The 18,386-nt window shown below is 41.4% G+C and overlaps 1 protein-coding gene across 1 annotated transcript in view; it reads right to left on the reverse strand.

The window, feature by feature from the left end:
• Positions 1–2,968: 2,968 nt before the first annotated feature.
• The window catches only part of LOC133274020 (cytosolic phospholipase A2 epsilon-like), a 37,281-nt gene continuing 21,863 nt past the window's right edge, over positions 2,969–18,386 (reverse strand). The window contains exons 11-23 of the mRNA XM_061462765.1: positions 17,479–17,648; positions 17,266–17,358; positions 16,483–16,520; positions 15,167–15,302; positions 13,564–13,700; positions 13,016–13,241; positions 11,701–11,815; positions 11,143–11,280; positions 9,271–9,378; positions 8,372–8,560; positions 7,271–7,437; positions 6,370–6,556; positions 2,969–3,534 (exon numbers count right to left, since the gene is read on the reverse strand). Coding sequence (XP_061318749.1) covers positions 3,224–3,534; positions 6,370–6,556; positions 7,271–7,437; positions 8,372–8,560; positions 9,271–9,378; positions 11,143–11,280; positions 11,701–11,815; positions 13,016–13,241; positions 13,564–13,700; positions 15,167–15,302; positions 16,483–16,520; positions 17,266–17,358; positions 17,479–17,648 — 2,015 coding nt within the window. The 3' untranslated portion in view covers positions 2,969–3,223. The remainder of the gene's footprint in view (positions 3,535–6,369; positions 6,557–7,270; positions 7,438–8,371; positions 8,561–9,270; positions 9,379–11,142; positions 11,281–11,700; positions 11,816–13,015; positions 13,242–13,563; positions 13,701–15,166; positions 15,303–16,482; positions 16,521–17,265; positions 17,359–17,478; positions 17,649–18,386) is intronic.

Raw genomic sequence — 18,386 nt, forward strand, 5'->3', positions numbered from 1 at the left:
CACCGGCGGGGGAGGCAAGCCCAGCCCACACCCGGCCCCGGGAGGGGCGGTGCTAGTGCCAGCGACACGGCCGGCTCAGCGGCGGGGCGGGCAGCGCACCTCGCCTCTGTATCGGGGCTGGGGTGTGCGTGTGCTTTGTTTTTTGTTTGCTGTTATGTCTTTAGTCACAGACTCGCCTCTGGAAGTTAACTGTACCCGCTGTTAGAGTGCCAGCCCCTGGAATGAAATCCGGAAAAGCCCTTCAACAGCTCCGGTCTGAACACGGAATCGCCCAAATGCTTTTCATGTTTTACTGATGATGACTGCTCGCTTCGGATGCCTAAGAAGTGTGTGACTAAGCGCCGTGGTGGTTAGCCTCGACGTTAGGCGACTAAGGAAAATTCTTAGTATAACACTGAATTTTCGCTGTGTATAGCAGACACAGTCATTAGTTTTAACCTTACACCTTCCTCTTGTGTTAAGGGACGGGGGAGGATCACATTTTCCATTGATTTTTCCAAGAGATTTTAATAGGGTATGATGCCATAATCACTGAAGCGTTGAAGTAAAAAATATTATATAATATTATATTTCTCTGAGATAAGTTTTTCTGTGCTCACTCCTTGCTTGGAAAGCAAAAGACTCCCAGTTAAAAAGAATAAAAGAAAGGAAAATAAAATAAAATAAAATAAAATAAAATAAAATAAAATAAAATAAAATAAAATAAAATAAAATAAAATAAACCTTAAAAGGAGAAGGGGAATTTTTTGCTGAATCTGTGCTTACACATTATGCATGTCTCTTTTGCATCAGATTTATGGTCTTGGCTTCTTTGCAACACCCTTATCATGAAAATCCCCTTTTGCTGGTCCAGCACATCTGCCAAGTCACATTTTTAGCTATGTACCTTTCTTCCTCCTAATTTCCATCTGGAATACTACATTTTCTCTATATGCTCTAGCTCTTTTCCAAATACATCAGCAAGTTTAGATATGCCCTTTCCATTTCCCTCCTTCCCATGCTGTTCCTCAAAGAACAGATGTTAGGCTCTAATAATGCTCAGTCCTAAGAATTTAACCACTCTGCCTTTTCTTGGTTCCTTGCTTCACGTTTTATTTAGGGCTGTGCGCGTGTTTTGCAACTCTTTTGTTGCAATTTCCATGCTGAGTCTAAAGATTTTATAGTATTTCATGTGGGGTCTTGCTGACCAGCTTCCTCATTTTACAAGCGCATGTAGTGACAGGACAAGGGGGAATGGTCTTAAACTGAAAGAGGGGAGATGTAGATTGGACATTAGGAAGCAATTATTTCCTGTGAGGCACTGGCACTGGTTGCCCGGAGAACTTGTGTCTACCCCACCCCTGGCAGTGTTCAAGGCCAAGTTGGATGGGATGAGCTTTAAGGTCCCTTCCAACCCAAACCATTCCATGATTCTTTTAAAACCCTCTTTTCACAGTTTGCTTTTGTTTCTTCTCATTTTAATTACTTTTCCCCATAGGTTAATCTGTAGTAATTAAGTTATCATTGCAGTTATTTACATCTTCTGCATGTTGCTTCAATAAATTGTTTTAAGTGAGTCCTTTAGGAGTTCTGACTGCTCTTGATGATTTCTCATATGCAAAAATATCTGAGCTGTGGAAAACCTAAGTACTGCAGTCTGGGGTGAGTGCTTTCCCACTGTCTTTGGCGCATCCACTATTTGGTGACTGGAGAACATCACAGAAAGAGGGCAGGTACAACACTGTCTCAGACTGTCCTCCCAGCCTCTGGGGATTGATGATTCAGTGCAGGGCTGAGTCAGATGCAGAGCCTTTGTATGCTTTAGTCCTTAAAGAAGAGACGTGCACAGTCACTCCAGGTTTCATAGATACCTCTTTTCTCTGCCTTTCAATCCTGTTATCCTTCTCTTAGGTTGCAGATTCCTTATCTATTTGCCCCTCAAGTGGAAGCTGTTCCACCTCTTTGATCAGCACTGACATTTTCTTCTGAATGCAGAGAACTCAGAGGTACTGAATCATTATTTCATGTAAAGTTTTTTTGCGATGGGGTAAAGTGTTCATTGTTCTCTGTGACCCCTTCGTGGCTGCTGGAAAGCTGCAGGAAGGGCAGGGAAGTGTTTGCACTCACGCACCTCATTCTGCTTGTCTTCAGACTTCCTGCCTAGATGCTTCCTGCTGTCAGTGAGAGGATTTTTGCCCTTCAGACAGTAAAGCTCTAACTGTATATAGGAACCTGGGAGTGTTTCCAAATTCCCAGGTCTGGTTATGGTCTCTGGCTACGGCCTCTGGCTACATCCCATCCCATATTGCAATGAGATCCAGCATGCATCAGCATGACTGCCTGCTCTCTTTGCTCTCGTTTCTTTCATGGGAGGTAAACCCTGGGCATGGAGCCCATACAGGAGCTGTATGTGCTCCTGTAGTGTGCACCACAAGTAAGCGTTCACTGACCTAGGTGGCAAACAGAAGAACTGTGTTTCTGTGCACTGCCAAGGATGCAAACTTAAAGCTTTAAACCTTTGGTACCTATCAATAACATTTAAATCCATATAATAAAATACATTAGCCTGAGTTGGTTCTTGTAGAGGTGGGTCTTAAATGTAATCCTAAACTCAAGGAGTCCCAGGAATCTGGGGCAGTTCACATCTAGGTCTGGAGCAGGTATAATTTCATCTTCGATAGTTTTTCAGCAGCTGTGAGATAAATTTGTTTGTTATCTCAGTAATAGAGGAAGAAGTACCTAAAAGAAATGGCTTTAACATGTATTTGCTGTGAAAAATGTTTATTTGCTGTAACTCAAAAACCTGTGGTATTTATAAACTTTAATATTTATTTACAATCGCATAAAGACTCCTTAGTTCACAAAATGGGCTTCTTGGTTTTGTTCTAGAAACAATGGATTTTGTTCTCTGCTGCATTTCTGGCCTGGCAATCCTCTCTTTTTATAGCGCACAAACACAGTCAATGTAAACTTCCTCATGCTTCCTTGTCCACACATCTTGGCCTTGGCCTGAAAGGTCACTTCTTCAAGAATGTGTGGAGCATGGCCTCACCTAGCTGTGCTCCTGTCGTTGTCAATGAGGGAAGCACATTAACTCGTTAAGGAAGAGCTCTGGTTTTTGTGTTTATTTCCTTCACTGACGGACAGGCATGGCAAACAAAATGCTATTCTTAGCATTCTTTGGCTTTTCTTCACTTCCTAATCAAATTCTTTTTTGTCTTCATTAACAGGACTCATAGATATTTTATTTCATATTCCCCAGTGCTGGGCAGTCAGCCAAATGCTGGGTTCCCTCTTTGTCAGGCCCATACACACCATCCCCATCGGGTGTTTTTTGCAGTGGTTGCTCTTCCTTATGCTGCTTTTTCCTCTCTACGGCAGTACGCAAGGCCTGAAGTATCAAATCTTTATTGTTCTGGATGTTGTAATAACTTAGGTTTACTAGTTTGTCAAAATTTTCCTCTGAATAACTCAAATTGTTTATGTAATATGGACCACAGGAATCGGCAACATCAACATCACCCTCTGCCATCTCCGAGGGACTACGTTTCACACCTAAAGGACAAAACAATTGCTTGGTTAATTAGCAAAAAGCAATTAGGATTGGGGTATTTCTCGAGCATGTCCATGGAATGGATCACAAATCAAATTTTTCCCTTCACAGGCATTTTATTGCTGGGATATTTGGTTGGCAGGAGGGGGAGGTAGTGGTATTGCGGGTAAGGGTTGTCCTGGGTACACTTGGAAATGCCAAAACAGGTAGAGTAGGTCTTCTTTTGAGCACAGGAGGGTGAGAATCCTTACATCCCGCTCTAGGTGTGGAGTGAGCTCAGCATGGTCCCCAGGTCTCCCCCAGTACTAACACCTTCCCAGCCCCAGCCTCTCTCCTTGCTGCTGTCTTCCAGCCATTGCAGCACCCTCCATTTCTACATAAGGTTTAAGTAAATGGCAATGACTCTTTTTCTCTTTCCTTCCCTTCTCCCAGGCACATAACAGCAACAAGAACTCATGACAGCGTGGCTTCTCTCCAGGTGAGGGTCAGGAAGCCACTGCCACTTTCTATGCCTTCCAGCTTCGACTCTACATCATGTTATTTCCCTCACTACTATCCTTTCATGCCTCCAGAAACAGGCTGCTGAAAATCCATGTATTTCAGCGATGCAAGCTTTCCAGAAGCACACTGACCTTCTTAGCAACCTGACAGGTACTCTTTCACCCAGCACAACCTAGCACTTGCCTCTAGCTCAATCAGCTACATCAAGTCTTGGTTCCTACTGGGAAGAATTACCAAAAAACACAGAAAAAAGATCTGAACAACTAGATTCTATTATCTAAACTGAGAGACTTCACAGAGTCGTTATTTGGACATATCCTGGAAGCAGATGGCACAAACATTTACGATAATTTCCCCAGACTACCTCCTACTATAAAAAACTACAGGCTTTATGCAACCTCAGCAGTGAGAGCGAACCTGATATTCCCTGAATCACTAAGTTTTGGCAGGAACACTGAAAGAACTTTTTGTGCCTATTTCATCATCCCAGGATAATTAACAGATATATCACGGACCCAGGTAAAATAATTAGACAGGTAGTCCCACAAGGTCCTCCCCCAAAGGATGGAGAAGAGAATCAGAAGAGTGAAAGTGAGAAAACCCATGGGTTGAGGCAAAGACAGGTTCATGAGACAGAAAGACAATAATAATAATAATGGTGGTAATAATAATACTGATAATAATAGTAAAAGAATTAGAATAGGCAAAACAAGTGATGCACAGTGCAACTGCTCAGCACCCACTGACCAATGCCCAGCCAGTTCCCAAACAGCAGCCCCTGGCCAGCTTGCCCCTTAGTTTACGTACTGAGTATACTGCCATATGGGATGGAGTATTCCTTTGGTCAGCTTGGATCAGTTGTCTTGGCTTTGTCCCCTCCCAGCTTTGCTGGCGGGGCATAAGAATCTGAAAACCCCTTGACTTAGTATAAACACTACACAGCAACAACTAAAAGCGTCAGTATGCTATCAACATTATTCTGAGACTAAATCCAAAACACAGCACTGTACCAGGTACTAGGAAGTAGATGAACTCTATCCCAGCCAAAACCAGGAGAGCCGGACACGAGGGATTACGCATGTTTTTTCCTTCCCCATCGTTTCCAGAGACCCCTCAGTTTTCTAACAACTGGTATGAGGGAAAGAGAGCAGTAACAACCCAGAAATGGTAGACGTATAGAAATCAGGTATAGAAAGGCAAGAAATATAATGCTCAATCACTCCTCGTTGCAGATGAGAGAGCATCAGATACAAGAGAATTTTTCTATCAGCCTCCAGTGCCACCACCACATGGGCAAGAGGATGTTACCATAATGAACTATCAGCCTCCACAGTCACAGATACCTGCACCTGTGTAAATACCATTGAACTATGTGAATCCTGTTCAAAATGCCAGTCGTTTACCTCAAATGTGCAATGAATTCAATCCATAATATCTACGAAGCAAAAGTACTGCATGATTTTTTATGACTTGCTTCAACATGTGCCCTCCAAGGAAAATGATTAATAAAACTGAGACAATAGTTTCTGCATTTGTTTTGTTATTTAATTTAATTTAATGTACCATATACCAGCCTAGAAATTATTTGTAATTTAATGTACCATATACCAGCCTAGAAATGTTGGGTTTCAGTATACTGGGGAGCTTTGAACTGATTGCAAAATAAGTGTTCTTGCAGCATGAGCTAGGAATTTTATCATTTGCAGAAGGAGTAACTGAAACCTTTGGCACCACAGGGGTAATGTGGTGTTGTGGGATATGGTACCCTGACTCAGAATTCATCTATTTTGAATTGCTATTAAAACTCTTTTTAAATTTCAAAGTAGGACTCTCTGAAGTGAACAGAAGCTGTCAGCATGGCTCAGGGTTGTATTTTCATCACTTCAGTATGGCTCAGAGTTGTATTTTCATCACTTTGCTAGTTCACACTTTTGTTTTCAAGGTTATCTGCCTAACTGTGAGCCTGGAAATTAATTTAAATAATGAAATCCTTAGATTCCCCGAAGCATTCTCTAACAGGAAAGGATGACAAGTATGAAAGGAAATAACCCTGCTCATTTCTGCCACTGCAGATACACAGAATATACTTTTCATCAGTAAACTTTACAATCTACCCATGAAAAGTCAAGAAGGATCTGAAGGGGGCCAGAAGCTGATCCCAGCTGCTGCTGTACTATCCAGGGAAAAATGCACATTTTAAGCTTGTTTAAACGGTTCAGGTCTAAGCAAAGAGAGTCTGAGTCTGTGTTTACAGCATGATCCGATGAACAGATACTGCACAGTAAAACAAAGGCAGCTGCTGCCTCTGTTAATGTAATGGGTAACTGTAAACTTACCAGGTGCTTTGTACTCCCTGAAGGTGTCATTTACTAGTGGGAAGAATATCACAATAGGTGTTTCTGGGCTCTCCTTGTCACCAACAATGTAGCATTCTTTCACATATGGGGTTTCTTGGTCATCTGGCACCTTTGTAGGGAAAGGAATTCCCTGCTTTGCAAAGTATTCAGAAGCTTCCTTCAGGGGCTGGTTGGCACAATATGAAAACAAAACAGGTCATCAGAACATAGAGGAATCACTCTGAATTTGACCAAAACTGAACTTCACTGGGAATGACTGTGGGGTAAGGGCCACGTTCTGACAGGTTATGGTACATACCCAGCTTGGCTCTAGACTTACTACGGTGCCATGACCTGTAAGGCCAGAGTTAGGATCTGGGTGCACATGCCTGCCTTTGAAAATCTACACCCCACATTTGGGTATTAAAAATGCTGCCTTTAGGTAGCTTTTTATTCCTAAGGAATTTAAAATTCCTAAATACAAACTGTACCTGCATTTATTTGCATATCTGGTCTTCTGCAGATAAACACTTCTATTGAAACACTTCTATTATTACAGTTCTATTGTCCTGAATGTACGTTTTCCCACGCATGAGAATATGTATGATTGCATTGAGAACTTCTTAGTCAATTTTTAAATGCATTTAGCTTCATTCATTCTACATCTGACTGACTTCAAATCAGCTGAAACCCATAAAAATGGGCATGTTCAGCTTGCTGAATTCTTGCTTCCTGGTAACATTTGTACTGTTCCATAAAGATGTGTGACCCTGGTAAACTGTTCACTTATTTGCACTTCTCAGATACTGGGGAAAAAGTTTCTGTGAGTAGAGGATCAGCCATTCTGGGAACTCAGTGACGAAGCAGAGAAATCAGTTCAAGAAGAATGTACAATGCTCACCCCTGTCTGGGAACCTGAACTGTAGTTGAAATGCAGAATGACATCCACTTTCCTTTCTGGTCTCATGAGGGGTGGGTAACTGGTAGCAAAGGCAAATGCAGTATCAATCAGGATGAGGTAGTCTGTTGCTGCTGTCAGGTGGTTGGGCTGAGAGTCGAGCTCACAGTCTAGAAAAGAAGCATTTCTAATTTATTTATTTATTTAGATGAGGTGCTCAATGCAAGAGAGGTGCTGAGGAAAGTCGGTAACAGAAAGAGAATTCAGCTTTTCTCAGGGCTTAGACCTACCTATATAGCTGATAGCTGCAGTTCAGTCATTTCTCAGTTCCTCATCTATCTTCCTCTTTTCACTATTTACTCTTCAATTTCTTTGCCTTTCTTCTAATTAAGGGGGCTTAATTAATGACCCAGGAGAATAGAGTTAATTCCATCCCTGTTTTTGTGTGTGACACTGATCAGGTCTTTTTTTCTGTGGTGTTGTTTTTTTTTTGTTGGGTTGGGGTGCTTTTGGGGGTTTTTTTGTTCGTTGGTTGTGGTTTTGATTTTAATATGGAAAAAGAAAAGTAAAAAGGCACTTCACTATCTCAACACATTAAGGACTAAAGATGTTTGGTGCCTTGCACGCTATGCAACAGGCACACAGTTACTAAGCTAATTGGAAGATCTGGTACCAGACTGAACACAAACTCCCAAACTGGGTAATAAGGAATACTATTGTATCTTTACTTGTATCTTACAAGTAGAAAGATAACATGAAACAGGGCTCTTTCCCACATCTCTTGAATACTGGACGGGCAAGAGACACCATATGATGGCATCAGTGCCGCAAGCATGCAGGCTGGCTGGCCGGCACATCAGCAGACATACACTGTATGACTAATTAAGATCTTTCCCATCTGTCAGCCACTGGACTTCATGAAATGTTTAAGAACTTATTTTTGAAGCCTCTCCTACCACCTAATTTAACTTTCAGTGACAGTTTCAAATACTATCAGATGGAAGCACAACAAAAAGGTGGTTGGCTTGATTACCTCTTAAGCATTGTTTCTTATTCACAAGGACAGTTTAAAATAGAACTAAAAGCAGGGTTCTATTACCATACCTTTCCATTTGGAAAACTCGCTCTCTAGGTAGTTGTTGTTCATCTGGAGGCCCTTCAGGAAGTTTGGGATTTCTGAAGCTGCTGGACGTAACATGACAACATCTCTGAAAACGTCTGAAAAGCTGTCAGTGGGACAAACCACTCGAGTATCCAGCTCGTTTGGTCTTCTAGGGAATAGGGTTTCGTCATCTGCAGGAGAAAGAATAACAGTTCTTGTATGTGGTTTCATACACGTGACATGTTCATGTCATCTATGCAACTATCATTTGTACTAACATGTTTGCCAACACTTGCACTTCTTTGTTTCCAGGATCTCCAGAAGTCTCACATTGTTTCAGCTAAGCTCCGAAAATCCATTTCTTCTTCTCCTCACTCCACAGTGGTAAAGACCTTGTTTGTACTGTGAGAGTCTGTTTCACCTACTATAAACTTCTTTGCTCATCTTTGATTTTATCCACTGCAATATCCTGCACTGGGACACAAGGATGGTGTTTGCCCTTGTTTCTGTGACTCCTTATGCCATACTCAAACTTCCAAGAGAACTGGAAACTGAATCGCTACAGAAAACTTCCAGCCTCTCCTACTCTACCAGGAAGTTTTTCTCCAGTTTTGCATTTGTGCTCTGAAAACAGGCTCTTATGAGGGCTGTTCTCTTTATCTCTTGTGGCAGATCTCATGGATTATTTTCTCACACAACTGAAATGATTGCCATACTGAAATACATGGAATGAATTTCCTCCTGGTTTCCATGTCAATTACAGAAATCTCTGAAGAAGGAAATCCAAAATGGCTTTGAAAAAGATCAGTGAGAGAAAAACAACACAGAGGGGGATGGAAGGGATGAAATTAGAAAAAAAAAAGAAAAGAGACAATAATATAATGGCATAAGAATAACGCACCTATGTCAATAATTTTGTCTCGGGTCCATTTGTGCCAGAAGTCTTCTGAATGAACAGATATATACCAAGCATCCATAAGGTTCAAGGAAAATACACTGCTCCAGATCCCTGTGGCAGAGGATATATTTAACAGAAAGAAAACCGGTAAAGACCTGGAAGTGTTTTCGTTCACAATGACCTCCAGTACCTTCTACATTCCCTAACAAACTTCATTACGTTATCTTAGTGCAAAACTAAAGGGACTGTCTTCATAAATTCGTATGTGAATCCATAATGTATACTAAGAATCTTATTTATTGACATATATTAAGAGGGCTGGTAGTGTCTCCAGTGTATCTGCTAACACATCCTTTTTGTTATGTGGCAAATAATATTTTGTCATGTTCATCTTAATGTTTTCTACTTGTCCCCAACAATTGTTATTCTGCAGTTTCACAGCATTTGTAAGTCTAAAGCTTTTATTTATTTCTAGCATCATCTTGTTACAGATACGCAGTTATCATGCAGGACTGTCAACCGCAAAACATTCAAGACTGATAACACTAGTATCCCTTAGAATGAGGAAGCTGACTTGATAGTTTTGAAAACAGAAAGTGGAAATGTGGGAGTCTTTGATTTGTCTTCTGTTTTTTAGGGTTTAGGACATACCTGGGTTATATTTTCAAGTTCCTTTGCCAACAGGTGTAGCAAAGTTGGTGGCAGTCCTGACTGTATCAGTCTTTCAGGCTGATAGAGCACCACTACCTGGTATGGTGCCAACTGTGCCACAGTGCCTTCCTGAATCCCCCAAGCTGCAGAACTAAACCTGGAGCTCCTCGGGAGAACAGAGTGGCAGATAGAAGAGACTGCACCTGAGCAGCCTGGCTATGGTCTGACCCAGCAATGCCAGCCTGCAGTCAGAGGGACAGGTCTGGCCATGCAGGAAAGAGATGCAAGACCTTTGTAGTCAGTCCCCACTCTGGAGGCTGGGGTGCAAAGGAATTTACTGAAAGCCTTTCGAGTAACTGTGTCACTGGAGCAACAACACTGCCTGAATAAGGGGCCTGTCGGTCATTGGCAGGGAACAGGGGCAGAAATGTCCCAGCATTGCTCTAGAAAAGGGAGGAAGAAAATGCCAAGGTGAGAAGTGTAAGAAGGGGGCTGGTGACCTGCTTGCATTTCTGACCACAGAAGGGATGAGCCGGGTCCCAGTTTTAATATATAAATATATATAAACCCAGGGACAGAGAGATTCTGATTTGCTTCCTTACACTTCACCACTAGCTGTAGTGAAATCTCCACACACGCAAAGTCTTAACTTCTCAACCCACCCTCCCTGAAACTTCTTCTCTGCAACTGGTGGATGTAGGAAGAACAAAGAGGCAAGAGATTGTTTTTGCAAAGGGAAAAAAGGTTTCCTTACTGCTCTTACTGTTCTTGCGCAAGAGAGAAAAAAGGTAAATATTATGACCTATTTGCACTCTGAAATGGAAGTGTTATCCATAAGAATTAATCAGGGTTAGGTTTGGCAGGTACGTTGTAGATAAAAGGCTGTATTTTAGAGACTTAGATGGAAGAAAAGACTGTGATTTAACTTAGGAACAGTGTTACACAACTTTGGTTACCGAAAAAGACATATTTGTGTTGAGAAAGCCTCATGCCAGTAGGCATAACAACATACAGAATCAAATAAATCTGTTCAGCTGAATAAAATTGCAGAGAAAATAAAAATTCCTGCAGATAGTGACCTGTTACCAGTTCCAGTATTTTACCATGTACTGCTCCTGGCATATAAAAAAGTGTACTAACTGCTTCATTTCAGAAGAGGGCTTTGTGCAGGAGCAGGTTATATTATATTACATTACTTTACATTTCCCCGGAGCAACAAATTACCTTCCAAAAAGCAGATCCTGGATTCTGGCATTTTCTTCATCAGACGACCCATGAAGAATTCACTCCCAAAATCTTCAGCACGAATGAAGGTGCCATATTTTGGGAATCCTACCTCATAAGGGGTGAATTCCACCCATTCTGTAAGAAAAAGCACAGATTGATTACAGCAGGAGAAGCACAAACTAGTTGAATAAAACAGACGATGTTGGCCACGTTAAGGGAGACTGTTTTTCACCTAGCACTTTGCAAGTAGACATTTATTCACTGTACATTAAACAGTAAATTGTCCTCTTACATGTAAATTTCTTTACAAAACTTAGATTTCTGAAACTTTCTACAAAAATGCGTATCAGGTAATTTTATAATAATGTCCTGCATCATCCTGCTTTTGATCCTGAATACAACTGAATACACTAAGGCCTTCAAAAATTTTAACTATTTAATTTCTATACTGGATTAACCCTTTAGAGTACGTGTGCATTGAATTAATTTCTCTATCTAATCGTAAATTGAACCCTGTTTGGATTAATGTTAAGTGCAGTTCTGGAGTATTATTACCTCTAAAATCCTGGTCGCTGATTTTATCCTTCACATTGAGAGAGAGGTAGATGGGCAGGGGGTTCTGACCCTGATTTAGTGCCTGCTGCTGATCTGTGAGCTTATGGGAGTCCTCCTGTTTCGAAGAAGGACAGTAGCTGAGGACAGTTAGATGACACAAAGAGCCACCCACTTCACTTAAGCCTGGGCTCTGATAACACAGGGCGTACCAGACTCCAACTAGGATGTTCCCCACTGGTTTAGTTCAGGGAGGTGCTGTCATCCCTATCTCCAACCCTCCCCTGCCCCAGCACTTCAGCACACAAATAGTCCTAAGATGAGTTCGTATGCTAAAAAGCCCCATAAATTCTAGTATTTCTATGGTAGGAAGAAAATGCTGCTATTGACATTATTTATTTCATAAAAATATCTGGAAATATCTGAAAAGCACTCTTCTTGGGAAATATTTCATTCAGAAAGAGTAACTCCCTCGCCAACTGCCCAGAAAATGGTATTTTCCTCAGACCTGTAACAAAGCCAAGGCTCAGACAGAGTCAATGTTCTGTGAGCTTTGACCCTTACTGCTTCTGCTGCAGAGCATCTTGCATACTGGGGTAATGTGGAAGAGGCAGGACAGGGAGTCTCTACCACCGTGCTGTGCTAAGGCAGTAGAAATTTGTATGCATGTAGGGTTGATCAGATTACATGGGAAGTGTTTTCTCTTAAGTATAAATTACCTATTAGGGAGGAAATATTCACACACACTCAAATAGAGCCACAACGTTGCCTTTTGGTGGAAGCTTTTACAGGGTGAGGTAACCCATTAACAGCTCAGATATACTGGTTTTGGGCTTGTGATTTTTTTTTTTTTTTTTTGCTTTGTCACACTGCTTTTTAAGAAGAACAGGATTTTCACTGAAATATTTACAAGTGAATTAATTTTGAAGTTGTTTATACTACAAATTTCCTGTTATTTCTCTTTATTCCCACCTTTTCTGTGTGAGGTGTGATGTTAAGCTCTGCATAATACAGCCAACAACCAAAGAATTATACTGTCAAGGCACATGCTTTAGGTGTCTATCTGAAAAACAAGCAAACAAGCAAAAGAACTCGTTTTCTGTAAGAGTGGTCAAGCACTGCGTATGTTGTGCAGGGAAGTTGTGAAGTCTTCACCTGCAAAGATATTCAGAAGCCCATGGTTTGGGGCAGCTGGCCCTAGCCCTGCTTGAGCAGGGCTGTTGGACAAGACAACCTCCACATGCCCCTTCCAATCTCTGTCCTCACTGCTATAGTCACTGAATATTCAAATCTGAAGAGAAAGGTGCTGCTATTGTACCTTTTCATGTAACATGGTTTCAATGATGAGTCCCCACAGATCTGTGAAACATATCCGATGTCCTTCCTTTCCTCTCTGGCACAACTCTTTCAAATAGTATTTCAGACGATCGGGGGCAAAACAAGCAAGGAACTTATTTTTGAGCACATGCTTTCGGACATCATTCAATGTTTCCTTAAGATCCTTTTGGGACCAGTCAGGGTCTTCATACAAGTTTGACATGGTCCTATAAATCAAATCAAAACAAAACAAACAGAAAAGCCACAAGGAAAAACGTGAGTTCTGAAGCAGAGCTTTGGGAAGTTACGGAGGTTTGCCTATCATACCTTGATTTACATGAAAAAGCATGTGTGTGTGGCACCATCCGCATTATTTAAACAGGACTAAGTTAATTTTATGTGCAGGCAAATACCCTCTGAAGGAAACAACAAAAAGCCGCAGCAGAAAAAGAAAGACCTTCCTTGATTGTAAGGATGATGCATCTATTCAGATCACTGCTTGTCACACACAGAAAATTCCTGTGAAGACTTTGCTTGTCTTGGTCTTACCATGTTGTGCCGGATAAACCAGTGATGTATGAGACACAGTCCAAGATGTTCAGTTCCTGCACACTGAGAAGGTGAGCATACATGGCCGTCAGAGCTCTGGTTCCACCACCCGTTGTCATGATTGCCACCACAGGTACCTGTTCAATCCCAAAACGCATGCATTTAGTGACGTGGTCTGAGAAGGGAGAGAGACCTCTGATAAGGAAGGAGGAAGCTGCAGCACTGATAAAGTAATATACCCACCAGTATATCTCACCAGTCAGCAAGGAGAAGAAAAAAATTAATTCATTCTGCAGCATAGAAGGAGTAAGAAATACTTCATATTTCCTCCATCATCTCAAACATGACATTTTCAGGGCTCTATTGAAAAACCAGTAACACAGACCAGCAAAAAAAAAATAAATAGAGGGAGTAGTATCTCCTGCCATCTGATCCAGATGTTTGTCAGATGCAAAAACCAGCAAACACAGGCTGCTGTCTCAACATTTCCATGTGAGTAGTAAGAACCTCTCTGTTACTGAAGTTTGATAAAGCTAATTTCTATTATTGTATAGCTTTTTCACAGGCCATGCTAGATGTATCATGACTGATAGATCTAAGAGCACAGACTGGTTCAGATCTCTTGAGAACAAAGGCTGGTGACACCATCTGTTTTCACAGATGCTGCAGGGAAAGCAAAACCGTACTCATTCCACCTACCATGTATGGACATACAATACTAGACATGCAAGTGAGCTCTGCAATTATTTCTTTCTGTGACGACAGTAATCCAGAGTCTCCTAGGATTAATTAAGGATTAATCCTTAGAAGGATTAATCTGTACACATGAATTTGCTCCATTAACAGTAAAGACAGCTACCATGCTTTGTGGTGAATTCACCTGTTATGCAAGTCATCAGGAGACTCTATGGAGGTTGTTCTGCAGGGAAATAGGGTACCTCTTCTGAAGGTAAGGAAATGGCCCATGGTTTAGTGCTGGCATTTAAAGGGAAGGTCCAGCTATGCAGAAAAACTGATAAACTCAGTTCAGGGCAAAAGGAGGAAAAATTCTTATCTCTGCATCCAAATTTAGGCTTCACACTACAGTCATGGGAGTATAATTAAAAAAGAGAAGTCTGTTTTTTCCCCTGCCTTGGACCCTTGGGTATTGTTCCCATTTGCCAAACAAGTACATGCTCTAGCTGCAGCAGATGATGAAGTCAGATTGGCAGCTTGCTGTGTTTGCACAACGGGAGCTTAAATGCTGGCACAAAAGGCAGAAGAAAATAAAGTCCAGTTTGAACTGTGAGACAAAGAAGGGCTGAATCAACGGTTTAGATCTGGATGACATGATTGCAAGGACTAAAACAAGCTTTGGTCCTGAGAGCATCTAGCCCTTCTCTGCATTATTGTGTGGAGTGCTACTTAATACAAAGCCATTTCCTGTAGCAACAGGGCTACAAGTGTTTGTTAATCTTTCCTATTAGTACTTTTTTCTTCCCTAGAATAGTCAGCTGTAGCTTGCTCATGAAACTTCACACCATTTCCAGGAAAATAGGAATCGACCACCAATGCTGCAGTTTGACACTCAGATGTAGAGAAAGAATAGTTATGTCTTAGATACCTCATCATCCTGCAAGTCCTCCTTCAGCTGAAGAACATCCTTCAGAGCTGCTGCAACCACTTTCTTCCTCTTGCGAATGAAATCCTGTTCCTGGGCACACAAGCCAAACCCCAGGCGTACGTCTAAGTCTTCCTGGCTGGAAGAGAGGATCAGGGATCTCTGATCATCACACTTACAGTCTAATTCAGCTTTTTAATTGCTTCTACTTCACAAATAGACATAACTTCACCATCAGGTGTATATAAAGCAAATCAGGAAGAGGTGAAATGTTTCAGTTTGTTCCTGGAGAGGAGCAGTACTCTTCCTTTGGACTGAGAAGGTTTCTTTTATTTAGTCCTTCTGAAGATGCCTGAAACTGAATTAACAGAATTGTTCCATTTCAGACATAAAGGCAAAAGCCTGCAGAGGGCAGTGTTTTAAAGGTGGCTTTTAAAGGTAGTGCAAACTTCCATTGATACCTGTGAATCATGAACTGAAGTTGTGGAATTCCGTGTTGGATGTTTTTCATGTGTGGATATGTATAGGAGCTTATGGATATTTATAAGCACTATAAAGTTGTTGCAGTTTAGAAGCTGCTGTGAAAATCCTTCTTAGGTGGTAAAGAAGTTTTTCAATGACAGCTGTAAACTGTATGTATATCTCATACTGTATCTACTGAAAATACATGGCATGATAGAAGATGCACCTGCTACATCATGCAACTTATTCCTATTCTAGATTTTATTAAGACCTGAACCATATGGCAAAGTACAAAATGTGCTTCCTTGGTTTAGAAATAAGCAACCACTTGATTAATTTGTATTTACCTCTTTGAGTAGACATTAAAAAATAAATGCAGGTATTTTTATTACGTCATTTTTTTATATATCTTAGAGTGGCCAGGCCTCTGTCTTTGGTCTTTCTGGTTTTTTTTTGGTTTAGTTTTTTGGTTGTTTTCTTTTTTTCTCTGACCTCAGGAAACAGAAAGGTTTCTTTCAAATACTTTTGAAATGCTGCTTTTATTGAAAGTCCGCATTTGACAGTTGGTTTTAGAGGTACCAAAGAATGTCTACAGTGGCCCTTAGCACATAATTTTGACTGCAGAAAAAATACCAAAATAAAATTGGTGTGTTCTTTATGAAACTTTTCCTTAACTCACTGTATAGTCCCATGGTGTAAACTCACAGATGCTGAAAATCTCTGTACTGAGATCATTTTATTTTTGTCTGAAACAAGGATGAGCCAGCACGCACGATTCAGGCAGTAAGAACTCGACTGACAATTATCCGAATTCAAAGAACCAAGGGGAAAAACACAGAGGAAGATGAATATCTCACCATTTTTTCACCTTGAAATGCAAATCAAATTTTCTGTGCTGAAAATCAGAAAGATAAAATTAGGAATACTGATATTTTGTTAAAAATAGTTCTTTTCCCCCACTCAGAATGAGGCATAGCTGTTTTGGGTCATCATTACCTCTACAAAGCTCTGAACTCCAGTCAACTGAAACTGAGAGAGAGACTCTCCTATAATGTTTCATTAGTCCCCAGATACGTGCATTGATTTAATAAATTAAGACTTTGGTATTTGCACCTATAGTCTGCGTCTTCTCTTTGCTGTGCCACTGTGGTGTATCTACCTTGCATGGAGACTACTCAGTACAAAAATAGATAGCTGCAATGCTACACCTCACCTTCCTGGAATGGCCCAGCATTAGACATGGCTCTTGAAACTAAAGTCTCGCACACAATGTGTGATACAAGGGGAAGCCAAAGAGACTGAGCACCCCAAAGGAGTGGCACAGCTTTACGTCCTGTGGCAATACGCTGGGCTGCAGCCTCACCCCTGTCCCCCCAAGCATACAGTGACTTCCAGCCTGGCTAAGGACGTGGACAGTAGAAAGAGCATGAGCAACAGCTTAGATATTTCTTTTCTTCCTACTTCTCTCCTGAATTTCCCATTTTATTTTCCTCCAAATTCGTTATGCATCACCCCAGATTTGAGGTAGGTTAGAAAACACCATCTCTCTGTAAAGAGAGGTGGCCTTTGGTTTCTGCTTCTTGGGAACAAGTAACAATTTCAAAAGCTTGCAAAGGATTCCCCATGGCCAGCACACTTACCTCGCCAACTACTTCCTGCTCGGAGGGGACTGACTTCAGAGGGAGAGTGAGTGGGATGCTTCTCCTTGTTGATCCGCATGACATGCAAGCACACTGGAAAGGAGCACAGAATGCTTTTTGGTTAAGACAGAAATCTCCTCCTCTTTCTGCCTATACAAATGTAAAGGTCGGATCATAAGACTGTGTTTTCTACCATGTTCTGCAGTCACGTACAAAGGTGGAAAGGCTCCTCTTCTTTGTGAGTGCAACTTCCAGAGAGGGTTGCTTGTACTTGGCATAGTGGAAGAAAGCTGGATCTGGGAGAGGAGAGCAGGAGTCACAGCTTGCTGAAACTCTCTGGGTTTCTTCAAAGGATCCTCTCACTGTGAACGTTAGCTCATTCCCTGAACAATGAGATAAAATACATACAAAAAGTTACTTCTAATGGCAAAAAAAGAGAGAAAGGGAAATAAAAAGAAACAAACGGTAGCTTTGAACAAACCCCTTCTCCTCTTCCTTTGTATTTGGAAAGTGATCGAAGACCCAAACATAATAGATGATTGTACCTATAATGGGCTGAGCAAAAAACCGGAGGAGAGTGTGATGTGAATGGCACTGAATTTTAGACTGCTGCATGTCTATTGCAGTTGCATTGTGACACAGTGAATGAAATCAGGAACTTTGCATTGCAAATCATCCTCACCCCGGGCTAAATAATAAGCAAGAGAAGTTCTTAGTCCCTCAAAATAAGATCTGACTCAGCAGCAGATACCCTAGTTGTATGAAGAAATCAGCTAATCTTGCCAGTGTGTGTTAGGCATGCTCTGAGGTTGCCTACCAGATCCAGCCTTTGAGGGAATGTGGGCAGAGGAACTTCTAGATTCTGGATCTTGACCAGGGTCAGGCAGGACCCAGCTGCTGAGCGGCTAACCCCTGCAAAAAATGAGGGGTTTCTGTGCATATGCAGAAGTCAAATTGTCAGAGATCCTGAGGAACTTTAAAACCATGGACTATCGTGCATAAGGAAGCATGCTCCTTTAGGGTTTGGCAGTACTACAGCATAGGTTTTCAGGATCTTAGCCTGGATTTGTGTATAAGCATATGATGGTGTTTCTAGTCTTGAACAAGGTTTGTTTTGAAGA

The sequence above is a fragment of the Pezoporus flaviventris genome, unplaced genomic scaffold (genome assembly GCF_033815535.1).
Source record: "Pezoporus flaviventris isolate CSIRO_AGI_PZ_B2104156 unplaced genomic scaffold, CSIRO_AGI_Pfla_v1 ptg000035l, whole genome shotgun sequence".
In the NCBI taxonomy this organism is placed as follows: Eukaryota; Metazoa; Chordata; class Aves; order Psittaciformes; family Psittacidae; genus Pezoporus; species Pezoporus flaviventris.